Raw genomic sequence first — 15,142 nt, forward strand, 5'->3', positions numbered from 1 at the left:
AATCTGCATGGAACCATAGCCTAACCTACATTTATAGGTACAGATTTAGAGATCTATTGCTTAAAAACAGCTGCCGATGCAAAAAACCTGTCAAAACCACTTCCAATAATAGGCAGTAATCATAAATCGATAGTAAGTGAGATTATTACACGAAGCACAGAGTTCAGCAGTGAAGTTCTATGATACCAGTGTAATGGACACAAAGTATGGACATTCTTTCACACATGAAGGCAATTTAATTTCTCAGATAGCTAATAAAAACCCCCACCTTTCAAGAATGTGATGTCAGCAGAAAACCAATGATAAATACAGAGCATCCACTCCTGGACAAAAAGTTTGCAAAGAAAAAGCATTTATAAGAGGTCTGTAGTTCAAAGATGGAAAAATATTCTGCATATTCTAATAAACGACTGGTTTTTTTCTTCAGGACTTTCATACGCATTGGGTTGCTTACAGTGCAGAATATCATGCAGAATGATTGAACTCAAGAACACAGAACTGCGTAAGTTTCATCATTTGCCAAACTGTTTAACATTTTCTAAGTATTAACAAGGAGTAACAGAGGAGGATAAGAGGAGGATGGAGCTTTGAAGTATGTTGAATATTTTCTTTGCAATGTCTTTTAAAGTTTTTCTGGTAAGATAGCGGTGGTAACCACACAACAGACTACCGGTGTTTCTTGGCCTTTTCTACTGATTCTCCCAACAGAGAAGTAGAGGTATCACCCAAGGATGCTGCCCTTATGACAGCATCAGAAAACAATGCAGAAGTACATCAAGAGGGCTTCTTTATTTACACCAGCCGCAAAAGGAATGCTACAGAAAACGTGGACCCACTGCTCAATGAGACAGGAACCTAGTGACAAAGGACACAGAAAAAAACTGAAGAACTTGATCCTTTTTTTTTTTTTGCCACTCCACATGTCACTGTTAAGTTCTGCCCTCTGACCTCCCAGTTTCCCAACTCTACCAGCAGAATCTGTGGGAATGCATTATCACCTATTGTCGAGGAAGATATGATTACAGAACACTTAAGCCACTTGCACATATACAAGTCCACAGGATCAGACAGGATGAATCTGATGGTGTTGAAGAAGCTTGCCAATATCTCTATTAGGCCCCTCTATGTTATCTTCAAAAGGTCATGGCATGAGAGAGGTTCCCCATGACTGGAAAAACATCATACCTATCTTCAAGATGGGCAACAAGAATGATCTGGTGAACTACAGGCTAGTCTGCTTCACCTCAACCCCGATAAGTTTATGGATCAAATCTTCCAGAAATCCATTCCCAGCTACATGATGACAAGACAGTGAACAGCCAGCACACATTTACCAAGGGCAAATTGTGCCCAACTGGCTGTGTAGGTAAGGGGAGAGCAATGGGTGTTGCAAGGCCTTTGACATAGTCTCCCACAGGGTCCTTATACGCAGACTAGAGAGACATGGACTGAGTAAACAAATCAGAAGGTGAGAGGAAAACCAGGTAGACCATTGGGGTCAAAGGGCGATGATGACTACCAGTACAAATCCAGCTGATGGCATCCCTCAGTGATCGGTACTGGAGCCAATACAGTTTAATGTCTTTGTTAATAATCTGGATGCTGGGACCAAGTGTACTCACCAAGTTTGCAGACAATGCCAAACTGGGGGAAACAGTTGATACACTGGAAGCCAGGGCTGCTATTCGGAGGGACCTGACAGGCTGAAGAAATGGGCTGACAAGAACCTTACGAAATTCAACAAAAGCAAATGCAAAGTCCTACATCTGAGACCAAATAAGCCCATGCAACAGTGCAGGCTGGGGGACAGCTAGCTAGGAAGCAGCTCTTCAAGAGGATCTGGGGGTTCTAATGGACAGCAAATTGAACGTGGGTCAGCGGTGCACCTCCGCAGCAAGGAAGGCCAACCACATAACATATTAGCAAAAGTTTAGCCAGCAGTCAGAAGTGACTCTTCCCCTCCATATGGCACTTCCACATGAAACTGTAACCAGGGTACTACATTCAGTTTTGGGCTCTCCAGTGTAACAAAGACATTGACACACTAGAGCAAGTTCAGTGAAGGGCTGTCAATATAGCCAGGGGGATCAAGCACATGACATATAAGGAGACACTAAAAAAGCTGGGTTTATTCAGCCTTCAGAAGTGGGGAGGGGAGACCTTTTTGCTGTCTTCAACTACCTAATGGGAAGGCAGAGAGAAGATAAAGCCAAAGTCTCCACAGAGATGCACAGCAAAAGGACAAGAGGCACTGGACACAAGCTGGAGTGAAGAAAATTCCAACTCAATGGAAGAATTTATTTTTTACCATGAGGGTGCTCAAGTTTGAACCAGGTTGACCTGAGAGGTCACGGAGATTGAACAAAGCCCTGAGCAACCTGCTCTAACTGGGCTTGGTTTGGACAAGAGGTTCCAACCCACATGATTCCAACCAGCAGTCAAGTAAAACCAGCAACTACTCACAGGTACAAAGCATCACCTAAGACAACTGCACCATCATCACAAACACTTCCAAAATGAAGTACCTCAGTCACTCTCCTTCCTTTCTCTCTCTGAATAAGTCTGCCACCCACTCAAACTTTCCAGGCAAGTAAAATAATTTAAATAACATCAAAAGCAGGATCCAACAATGAAGGAAAAAACCACAAATAAACAAAAAAGTAATTTTTTCATCTCTAGCATTATGAATATATATAATTCTCTACTTACATGTGACCTCTATTGCTAGACTGGAAATATACTAAAAATTCAGACAGGAAGAAGAAAGTTTCAGTGTTTTTATAGGAAAGATATCTTCCTATTTTATAGGAAAAAATGGAGGATGAAAGGTTAGGATAGGCTAGGGACAATTTCTGAACTGCCAATTTACCCTCAAAATGTGAAAAAGCATATAAAGCTAACAAGCCATTTCAAGGAAGATGACACTTGAACAAGAATTCCAGAATACGATTTCTGGGGCAAATCAGCATGTGATGTTAACCACATATGATCTCAAATTCTGAACACTGTGAGAGTTTTATAAGCAAAACACAGCAGGAAATCTTACAGTACATTATGCATCTGATTTGCACACTTCTGATTTTAGATTTACGTTATGCACCATGGGATCCATCTTCATAAAAAAAGCTAAGCTTGTGCAACTCAGAATATAACAGCACTAAACAAACACCAATCTATTTTTAGAAAGTCCTGAAAGGCAGTTATATACAGAATAAAATTAATAACCTAGCCTAACTACCTGGAAATTAGGCAACCAACACTTTGAGAAGGTTTCCAGGTTTGCTGCAATAATCAGAACATGAGGTTGAAATAAAGTACTGTATCTACATACCAAAAGGAAGAAGAAAAATAATCAAGAATTTGTATTAGTTAACACTTCTGGATTTATCCTGCAAACCTTCAAAGACTATGTCAGATAGGTGTTATCCCCTCTGTAAAAACATACAAAAATTAAAGTCCAGAAAGGTTCCATGACTTCTACAAGAAAATAATCTGCAAATGAAGGACAGAAGAAGAAACTCTAAAATGTAATTAAAACAGAAAAAAGCAAGACACTTCTTTGATGTTGTCAATTGTTCAAAATTCACCCGAAATGGACAGCAAAAAAAGCACACAAAGAAAACACTCAACAATCAAGAAAACCTCAATAAATTGGTCAAATGAAAAAGGCACATCTCAGAAAAATCTGGGTAGGAAAAGGATGAAAGGAGGATGAGTTGGTTAAACTCTAAACTCTGAGAAAAATTTGCATTTGCCTTTCTATAATGGTCAAAGACCTGGTTTTTTTCCCTATTCTTAGTGACACTGGTAAGCTTTCATACCCATACGAGAGGGCAGTCAACTGGATTAGATTGCTGATATGGCTGAAAAGCAATACAGACTAGCTCCACCAACACTTCCCCCCCCAGCATTAGTTTTCTGCCAATTTAGTTCCTTCAGTCAACTTGCCATGAAGCCAGAGAAGTGCCAGTGTTGACTCAAGCAAAGCTGTGAGCACACTGTCTCTGGGAAGGGCAGCAGGACCGTCACTCTGAGCAGCACAGAGCAATTAGGTAGGCCTGGCTGTGTTGTAAATTGCTGGCACAATTACTTGCATGGCCATACAGTACGGCCCCACACATGGGGACTGCTAAGAGTTAGAAAATGACCTTGCAAATGCACATACAGTTAAAAAAAAAAAAATCAAGTAAATCATGTCTGTTTATTAAAAAAAATAAATAAATAATCAGAGAAATGCAACAAAAACATAGGCAACAGCCTCCTGCTCACACTAGATACACTACATACTTCAACTCGCTTTGCAATTAGAGATCAACAATGCAGTGAGACATGATGTAATCCAACTACATTACTGCATTAAAAACACAGAAATCTTTGTAATAGAAGTATCAAACTTCATTAGACCTAGCAACAATGAGTTTAAGGAACACTGGCAACTGCTAACTAAACCACAGTATGCTATAATTCACTAAGCAGGCTTTATTTTAAAAACCTAAAAAATAACTTTAACATCCCTGGAAAAACAAATTTTCTCAGTAAGATGAGGAAGTGCTATTGATCAACTAATTTTTAATATAACAAAATAACACATACTAGCTTGCTAATAGCACCCAGTTATGAACCTACTTTTCAAGAAATATCACTCAAAAGACAGCTGAAGCAAAACATCCAACTTCTTAAGAGACCATCCTGCAACTGGAGATGAGTTTCAGCCACCTTCACCCAAACACGCAACTCATGCTTACCTTGATCTATCAGTTCTTTCTATCACAGGGCATAGAGTAATATAAGTCTTTCTTCCAAGTAAGGTGCAGTGCCTTTTCCATCTAACAAAGGTTTTGCTAGATGACAAAGAACTTCTTTATTACATTAATGACAGATGCTTTTTTTTGGGGTATTCATCAGGTAAAGATTCAGCTACAACATAATTTGCCTTATGGCAGAACTAAGGATCTCAGTTAAACATTTACTACCCCACTGTGCCAAGTATATGCAATCATAATAACCTGGACCAGAGTAGTCCAGAAGTTCACTTTTGAAAGTTTATTCCCAATTGTAAAGGATTCTTAAACTGCCTCTTGAGCAGTAAGCCTTGGTAGAAATAAAATTACAATCGACTCTATTAATTGTTTCTAAAAGAAGTGAGCCTCAGAAACTGCAAAAGCAATTGTAAATATGAAACCTAACCTCTACTGCATAGTTCAAATTCTCATCTAATAGGCTCTTGAATAATCTTTCTGTTAGACCGTCACATTAAATTCTATCATCAGCAGGATATTTATATTTTGCTAAATGAGCCATAAAAATTGGACATGCCAAACAAACACAACATGATATCCTACAACATTAATAAAAATACATCAGTAGAATGAATTTTAGTACAAGTAAAACAACTGGACAAAAACATTCTCATGAAAATAACAAATATTTTTGCAGCTGTTTCTTACAGACATAAATTTCTAAGATTACATAATATTAATCATGTCATATAGTATTATGTTTTAGCACACCAGCAAAATATTATTGGTATTTATCATTCCTAAAACATCATTGTGGCAAGTCTTGTTTAAAAAAACAAACAAACAAAATCCAAGGAGACTTTGCACCAGCTATAGCTTGCATGGTCTGAAAACAAAGAAATGAAAACCCAGGAAGGCTTCACATGAAGTTTCTGAATCATCACTGTTCTTTATTTATAATCATTCAAGATTCAGTCAGAGAAAGATATCCCAAATTCAATGTCTTTCAATCCAAATTATTCTTTCACAGGAATTACTGGGACATACATTCAGAAATGTTTCCTTGCCTCATGCAGCACTTAACAGCAGTTGCCCATTAAGAAAAACTTTTTCAAGGCCTACTGACCAACCTGGGAAGAATAACCACAGCCTGTTAATTTATTCCCTCCAGTCTCCAGCCTTCACCATAAACTTGTTCTGCGCAGAAGTTAACCTGTTATTTAAAATAATTTCATTTCCCTGGGCAGAATAAAGCTGCTGTTACACAGAAGCATTTATTCTAAAGTTTAGAGTTATGTATTACACCTTAACCTGACTTAACAGCTCACCCAACAGATGAAAGGGGGAACGTCCTACTGCTCTCACATGCAGAGTCTGTCTGCTCTCCCCTATCCAAGCCATTGTCTTGCCTCTCCCGCTTACCCTTCAGTGAGCAAATTCAGAGACTTGGCAAAGCGCCAATCTGGCAAGACAGTACACAGCCACTTCAATTTCTTTGGCAATAAACTGGTAAATCTCAGGGGTGGTGGACAGTATGAGACACCACGAGGCTGGAATTTGGGGGGGGGGGGGGGGGCAAAGGGAAATTGAAGCAGACCTCTCCCCCACCTGCGGCAGTGAGCCCTAAGAGCAGCACAGCTGCAACACATAACTCCCTCTAATCAGTTAATAATGTTCTGTTAGTCCCTATGCCCAAGCCAGTTAATAATTTTAAGCCTTGCAAAGAGAACCAATAAATAGTTGGCATGCAGCTTTACATTCAAAATGGAGTTGCAGCCCGGTAAGATAAAAGCAGCAACGTCACAGTTCACTGCTTTAGGGAATCCATACACCCAATTTATCATTACCCTGTACGAGACAATAGCATCGCACCTTAACCATTTTACTATTCTTTGGACAGCTTATTTTGAAAGCATTATTTTCAAATTTGATATCCGTGCTGCAAATTGCTACTGTACATTAACTACAAGACATCAGTACTCATGCATTTACTACAATCCTTTTAATAACCAACTATCCTCATATATTAGAACATAATTCCTTCCACAGGTTATTTAGAAAAAAGTTATTCAAACAACAGCTTTGCCAAAATGCTATTTCTTTAACTCACAGCAGACATTACACCATAAATAAAAACAAAACAGCTTCTCAAAAGTTATTTGCTCTTAATCATTCCTGTTAGCTGCAGTACCCAAATAACCATTAGCCATTCTGTATTCTGATTTATATTAGGCTGTAATTCAGAGACTGAATTCAGTTTGGCACAATCCCCAGTTCTGTGCAGGGAGACTACACCATACAAGAAAATTAAATAAGTTTTCAGGACTTTTACAACATTCTACTGAAAGTACTCAGAAGACATCTCACAAGCCTACATACTAATGAACTACTAAGTTCTACTTATAACATGTTAGTAGTTCTCAAAAAAAGCTTCCAACCTAAACATGTGTCACCAAATTAGCCAGTGATTTAATGATTAAAAATACACCTGATTTTAACCCATGATTTAAGAACTGGTTATCTTTTCCACATTTCCTAAAGGAAATGAAATTCCGTGGCCTCAGCAGCAGAATAAAAAACATTTTTTATCTTATATTTTTGAAGGCTCAGGGAAAATAAAGATTGCCAGGTAATTCTTTTTGCATCATGGTATCCATCAACACAGGCTGCTGGGCACCCACTAAGGAAGTGCCAGTTACTCCTGTGAACGCAACACTCAAAAGCAGCTGACTTGGCCAACACAAGACACCAACTTTGGCTCCACCACAGCTTAAGATCAGCTCCACCTGAAAATATTACACATTAGGCTGCTGAACACAGTAAGAGGAAGTTCAACAACGCATGCTTTTGAAAATTACATGTGCAAGATAAAACCAGGTTTAATGCTATATAACGAATAAGAATACTAGTATTTTTAGTAGTGCTTTAATTTTCTTAATTTTAAGCAAGAAGTAGTCAAGTACAGAGCATCAGACAGATTTCAACCTATGTAAGAATATCCCTACCTTAAAAAAAACCCCTCCAAATTGAAACCAAATAGGTGCTAAAACATGGGCCAAAAGAAAGGAACTTCACAAATCTGCTCCACACCTGCCCCCAATAGAAGTGCCTTTTAAAACAACCAAGTTAAGAATTACATTTGCCTTTTTTCCCCGAAAAAGAATTTGTTCACTCTATCTGTACAGCTTCCCCCACCACAACAGTTCCATTTTTATTTATCATGTTTTCTTGGCCTCCTGCAGTATCTTAAGCTATCCCGCACACTCTTCCACTCCTTTCTGCAACACACACACAGACAGATGGAGGCATACACTGTCCTGTGTACCGAGTCCCCTAGCTGCCCTGACCCCTGACTGCTCAGCCAGTATATGTACTGACACCAGTTAGCAGCAAACCAAACCATGCTGAGGCAACACTGAAACTTTCACTTCAGGGACGCTAATTTTGACTTCTCTATTTTATGGAAGGGGGCAAGTTTCACAAAATTTCTAGCTATTTACCTGTGAGATCTCTACTCCACTGAAAACAAAAGGGTTTAATACCTATTAGTGGGAAGGAAGGAGACAAAATGATGAGATGACTCAAACCCCCTCATATTCTTATAAAGCAATATTTAAACGTGGCAAGTTTGGTGATTAATCTCACATTATATGACCTGCTACAACACAAAACACCTTGACACCGCTCAGACACCTCAATTAAAAGACACAGCTAAAACTCTATAGAAAAGGTGAAGTCTGATACTGCACTGAAATCCAGGCACAGTCTTCCAGAAACAACAGTAATAAAAGCCAAAGTTGTTGTTGAAACCACTACAATAAATAATTCATTATGTTTTATCCTTGTAGATAAAACAAGAAACAAAAGACTACAATATCCAAATAGGCTCATCATAAAAGTATCTGTGCAAGCAAGATGTTCGCAAAATGCTGGTTTATGCTTGCTATCAAGCCACATATTCATGTTATTATTTAAGTTATTACTATTACTTTTGTATTTATACTTACATAAAGAAGAGTGTAAGGATCTCTTTTAGGAACATTCTCAAGTTAATTTTTTTTTTTGGCCACTAAAAACCAGTGGAACTTCTGTACTTTTTCTGAAGAAAAAGTAGAGCTTTCCTACCAAATCCAAGTGCCAGAAAATAACAAATGAGGCATCCCACACAAGATAGTTACTCTTACACCTGAAGCTTCTATGTCCCACTTTGTGGAAAATCATTATAGCAGCAGCTACTTAGGAAAAACTACCAAATAATAAATGCCCCCATAATGGAAACCAGAAAATTGCACACGGGTGCTTTCCAATTCAGAAAGCAGAGGACAAGCCTGGGCTCCTAGAATCCTACATCTCAAAATTAAAAAGAAGGTGATGACGTGGAAGAAGACTTGGGCACAGGCTATTATTTTAGAATGCGCTACCAAGCGTATTACAATATATGTTATAGAGCATTAATAGATAAATGAAGTTTATTTTTAGTATCTTTCTACATGCTCTAAGAAGCAGCCTGTCTTTCTTAATATTTCATGCTATCTGTCACCCAAGCTAGATTGGCACGTACAAAAAATAAGACAGTAAGAAGATAGTTTCAATTGGACTTTGCTAAGAAATAGTTCTCAACAAGTGGGTTTCACTCCCAGAAAATAATCTGTCATTGAAGTCAGTGGGAAGGTTTCCTATTCTTAAAACCACTGGAAAGGAGAGCTGAACAAAGGTCTGAGAAGACACATATGCAGTGCTGGAAAGAAATTCTGAGTGGGTCAGAGGACGGGGAGACATAAGCAAGCCACGGAAGAGTCACGAATTTCCCACTTTCAGATAGAAAACTACTCTCAAGAAAAACAGAAGGAAGGAACAGAACATGTCTGGACATTGATGGGAGTGATGCAAACCAGAGAAAAATTCAACAGCATAAAGCTGGAGTTTGGATTATGATAAAGACACAGAAGAAGGTGAATGATACCTGGAACATCCCCTCCCCTCATTTTCAAGCTAATGCTTATCTCCACTAGATCATAAACAAAGCATCAGAGACTACTTGGGAGACAATTACAACAAATAATAAAAAAATTTCACTGTTAAGAGAAAGATAAAGAGAAGAGTCATAGCAGGTAGAAAATTTTCAAGTGTTCTATCTGAATACAAACTCCACTCTAGCGTACTAATTTGTATTACTCCTGTTAGAGACTTCTCAAGGTGATTAAAAGGAAAAAAAAAAAAAAAAAAGGCAAGTAAGGCTGACCATCACTTCAAATGGCAACTCTATGTCTATACACTAATACACAAATGCTGAGTGTTTCTGTACCAGTCCAGAATCTCAGCTACCTTTAAGAAAATACACTAGTCTATAACGCTTGCTTTGGTGAAGACAATTCTTTACATGTGAGCTGAATGAAAAGCAAAGCAGACTTCTAGAATCCTCTGGCAGACAACTGTGAAGTTTCTTTTGCTGCTGCTAATGGGTAGTCCACATAGTTTTCTCTATTATTAGGAAACCTGTAGCCAAGAAAATGGAATGAAAATTGAGCAAATTCCTGTCATGACTGCATTGAAATCTCTCAGCAGCTCTGAAGGTAGGGACTGGCAACACTCCTTAGAAAGGAGGTCCTCAAAAACAAACTTCAATATTGGTTCTCAGGATCACTACTGTAACCACCAGAAGACTGAAAAAAGAAAACAGGAAGGAATAAAATGTTTCTCCTTTCTTCTGGAAAATACATGCATTTAGGAATACTTTAAAGTTTGCCTGTTACCTACCTACAAACATAGGGAAACTTTACATTTAAGGCTGGAAAAGAGAAATTACAACTTCCTTGCAACTCAGTAACACCCAAGGAGGCAGAATGTAACAAGAGTTCCCACTATTTTTCTCCAGGAATAATGATCAACTATTCCTACAGGTTGAACATCCCCCTACTCTAAATCCAAATTGATTTTCCTATCATTGCTCTGTATTTTAGGTGTGGCTGTCAATTGGAAAACACGGGAATTCCTGCAGATGGAAATCTCTAATCACTAAATTTCTAGTCCTCCAAATCAGGAAAGAATTCCCATGCAATAGGACTACTTTGTTAGTATGAATTTCTGCACATTCCGCCCATCACTTTGAAACCTTACTGTAGGAAAATAAATTCAGAAAACAAGGGGAAAGTTTTACTAATTCCACTTGCAAACTAGCTCAAGTAACAAAAATAAGGTACTTTCCACACTTCTGAATTCTAACAATCCTGACATTTCAAGAAAAGTAAACACGCAGGTCATGTATATCAACATATACTATGTGTATCAACTATTAGCACTGCTCCAGAACGATAACAAATGAAACTTTAAAAAGAGTCAAACTTTATACCTCTAGGGAACTTGTTCACATTTTCCATAAAAAAGTCTATACAACACAGCATAAAAAATGATGACACATTAGATACACAAAACTGGACAAAACCCATGTACTAGTATGAATCACTGTGTTCAAGAACAGCATTACCAGAAAGGCAACAGATAAATCACTCAAGGAACACCCTTCCAGAAAGACCATTTTGTTTTTATTGGAGAATAAAATAATAAAAATATTAAAAGGAAGCACTTTAACAGCAGAATGACAGCCATATTTCTTCATAGTAACATCTGTTACACTAAACAAGAGAAAAGCAGCATCTTACTGGACATGTGAAATCAAAATCAAAGTTCTGAACCACTATCATACTTAAAAGCAATTAATTTCATTTAACTGTATGCTTAAGTCTGACTGATAGTCAACATACGCATGACAGCACCAGAAGTTTCTGTGTACATATATATATACACACATACATATATAGGTACATACTTAAACAGCACAGTTTCCATTAGACTGAGTTCAATTAGCGATAGACCTAACATCCATTTGGCACCTAATTCATTTGTTTTCCTCATTAATGGCAGGGATGGACAGAGGAGTCCTCCCCCTCCTCTCTACCAGCCTTTAATAGAACACTTCCAAAACCATCAAGTAAACAATTTTTGGCTGTTGCTTACACAGACTTCAACAGAGTCCATGAAATATACAGACTCAGACTAGCTATAGATATAACTCTAGGCTCATGTATTAATCATCACCTTGCAACAGAAGTTGCCGTATTTCCTACTCTATAAGCTTTTATTCTAATTTTTGTCCACGTTATACTTGTTTCACAAGTCTGGCACTCTTGTGCTTGTCTAGCCTTTGGATAATGGTGGTTCTAATGTCATTAGGGTGATCTAATGTGCTGCTGTACATTTCCAGATTACAGACTGCCAAACCTCCCCCCATATGTGTGTATATATATATTCTCTACCTTTACTTTTTCCTATAAAGTCAACATCCCCAATAAGAACCCCTCAAATAACATCTGAAAGGCTGCTTCTTCCTTTGCTTCAAATCAGTACAAAGTTTACGAGCTCTTACTAGATCTGCTATAGTACTATCATCCCATTTGGACTTGGGCCACCCTCAGAAATATTTTGTCACCACCATCCACATCAGGTTTTCTTCACACGTGTGTGCACACTCACACACTCTTAGCATTTCTATCACATCATCAGTCCTAAAATTAACACATCCGTAAATAATGAGGAAACACAAAACCAGCTGATAACTCAGTTCACCAATCGTGAATACTGAAGCTTTGAATGGGGATGCTATCCAGTGTTGGTCCTGCTGTTGGAAAGAGATGTCATAAGTAAAAAAACATGTGAGCGTTGCATATGAAATCTGTCTTTTCTTAGCCACCTGTCCAACCAGCAAGTAGCCAAGGTGCACACAGAAGACAGAGACTAGTCATTACCCTGACACTTGTATTTGCGCAAACCTCGCTATGTTCTGTAGAGAGAGTTCAGGAAAATGGAGCGTCTGCGTTTCACCACCAAACACTTTAAAGGTAGAAGGGAGGTAACACGACAGCTGTTATTACCCAGAAAGAGTTTCTGAACATCACAATTTCAGATTAATAATTCAAAACAACAAGCAGTACTTTGTTCACACCGTACTTCTACTCCAGAACATCCAGTAATAAAAACCAAAACCAAACATTCTGCAGCAAAAGAAAATCTGCAAGAGGTATGTTCTGTATAATACAGGTACTACAAAACCCCCAATGCTAAACTTATCCCTGACTTGAAAAACTCTACTTATGAGGAGTAATTTATTTCATTAACATACATTTTCCTTCGTTATCATCATGCTAATTTTGCAGAATTTAGCAGTCTATTGGCCTATGTCATCACGATATGTGCTTATAGCAATTTTGCAAGACTACAACAGCAGATTTTTTTTTTTTTAGATCGGTGAAACTGTAAAGGCTCAACAGTTAAAGATACTCGAATTTCAGGAGACTTTTTGCATTATGATGAAGAGCTTTGCAGTGACAAAACAAACCACCAAACCCGTACATCAAAAAAAATTACTCAAGGCTTTATAAACGCTAAAGGTTTCTTTCAGTTGCAGCTGACAGATTCATCATCACCTTCGTATCACAAACGTAGGTACGATCCCCCTCCCCAAACTAACCTCAGCCCCAAACCTTTAAAGCAGCATTTTAGAAGCAGACGAGACTCATTTTACGGTGGGGCGAAAGGGTAGGGGCTAGGCCGGGGCCTGGGAGCAGGCTAAAGGCAGGGAAATGCAGCGGGGAGGCGGCACAGCAATCCTCGCTTCCCCTCCTCACCTAGCGCTAACCTTGCCCGGCCGCCCACCAGCCCACCGCCCCTCCGAGAGAGGATTCCTCCTCCTGCAAAACCGGCCCTGCCGCACCAAGCCCAGGCTGCTCTCAGCGCTCTGCCCCTACAAAGAAAACACTGCACTTCCAAAGCCTCACAACATAGAAAGAAAGAAAGAAAGAAAGGAAAAGGACAAGAAATCAAATCGCCCTCGCTAACCCCTCCCTCAAAAGCAGCTCTCTTTTCACCAAACCAAACCACCCCTTACGGCACCCACCCTTCCCCCACCACGAAGCCACCTCTCATTGTCGCCGTCCCCCAAAGGGGACCCATTCCTCCCCCCCCCCCCCCCCCCCCCCCCGAGATGCACACACACACGCCCGCCTCCCCCATTCCCCAGTCTGTACCGTGCCCCTTACTGGTTGCCAGAAGGGAAACGCAGCCCACGGGCCACGTTCCCCCCCTCTCAGCCATGCACGCACCGTCCAGAAACAAGCTGTCTCTGCAGCCGCCGCCGCCGCCACCGGCCATCTTCCCGCTGCCGAGCCTCGCTCCCTCACTCCATCGCCCAGAGAGGCGGCGGGGCCTGGCCCTTCCCCCGGCCTGCGCGCTCCGCCGCCCACCCCCACTGCGGAAGGCTGGGTGACCCGCAGCGGCGGCGGCGCCGCCGAGGCCCGGCCCTCTCCCGCTCCCCGGGCCGCGCTGCCTTCCGGCCCCCGTGCAGGAGGAAGCGGCGGCAGCGCGCCCGCTCCTCCCTCACCGCGTCCGCCACCAGCGGCCCCCCGAGCGGCCGCCGGCCGGGCCTGGCCCAGCAGCCGCCGATGGCGCCCGGCGGGGGAGACGGGCCCGGCCGGGGCTCCGCCGGCGGCGCCTCCGAGCGCACGGGGAGGACGAGGAAGCGGTGCGCGCCGCGCTGCCGCCCCTCTCCTCCATGAACGGCGCGGCCGGGCCTCCCCACCAGCGCTGCCCTGCCGAGACCCCCCCCCCGGGCTCGCCCGGCCCGCCACCCCGGCCCCTAGACGATAAAATGGCCGCAGTAGGGCCGTGCCCGGTAACGCCTCGGGCTCTCCCGCTCCCCCCTCGATCAGCTGGGAGGCAGCGGCTTTCGGGAGGTGAGGAGGAGGAGGCGAATCGGGCAGCCGAAAATGAATGAACTTTCGAGAGTGCCGGCGTCCATGGCGCGGGACTGGGGCCCGCTGGTCTCTCGCCGCGCTCGGGCAAAAGGCCACAAAGGTCTGGCGAATTCTCGCCAGCCGTAAAGTCTTCTGGGGCCTCGTCAAAGCACGTTTAAAGCCGAAACTTGAATTCTGCAGAGCGTACGGCGTTGCCAAGCCACCTAGGCAGAAACTGCAAGTCATGGCCTCGGGTATATTTGACTTTTAAAATTAAAAAATCCCTTTTTTCGCATGTAAGGTTTTACATTTTAAAAAGCTTTCTTGTGAAGCCCAAGAACCCAAGTGCCAAAACCATACATCCTTTAAAAACTGGAAAGTGAATTATGACAGCGTAGAGTTAGGGATAGCTAGGTACTCCCTTCTTGGACAGGGCTCCTTCATCTGGAATTCTACTGACCCCACTTCTACTGCAGAATCGGGGAATTTTTATGTCTACTTCAAAGCTCCTAGTTTCTAAAATGACTAATGCCTGAAAACTGAGCTTCCAGAAATGCTGGAACTTAAGAGTTTGTCAACTGAAGTCCCAAACTAGGTAAGTTCAAGTACCTAGTGCGT

The 15,142-nt window shown here is 41.2% G+C and overlaps 1 protein-coding gene across 3 annotated transcripts in view; it reads right to left on the reverse strand.

Annotated features, from left to right (window-relative positions):
• The window catches only part of SENP6 (SUMO specific peptidase 6), an 83,329-nt gene extending 69,272 nt beyond the window's left edge, over window positions 1-14,057 (reverse strand). For 2 of the 3 annotated variants that reach the window (XM_030006007.1, XM_030006000.1), the window contains exon 1: window positions 13,895-14,057. In XM_030006007.1, coding sequence (XP_029861867.1) covers window positions 13,895-13,943 — 49 coding nt within the window. In that variant the 5' untranslated portion in view covers window positions 13,944-14,057. The remainder of the gene's footprint in view (window positions 1-13,894) is intronic. The other variant, XM_030006014.1, reaches the window with a different exon arrangement.
• Between the last annotated feature and the right edge of the window lie 1,085 nt (window positions 14,058-15,142).

Source organism: Aquila chrysaetos, chromosome 2 (assembly GCF_900496995.4).
Source record: "Aquila chrysaetos chrysaetos chromosome 2, bAquChr1.4, whole genome shotgun sequence".
Lineage (NCBI taxonomy): Eukaryota > Metazoa > Chordata > Aves > Accipitriformes > Accipitridae > Aquila > Aquila chrysaetos.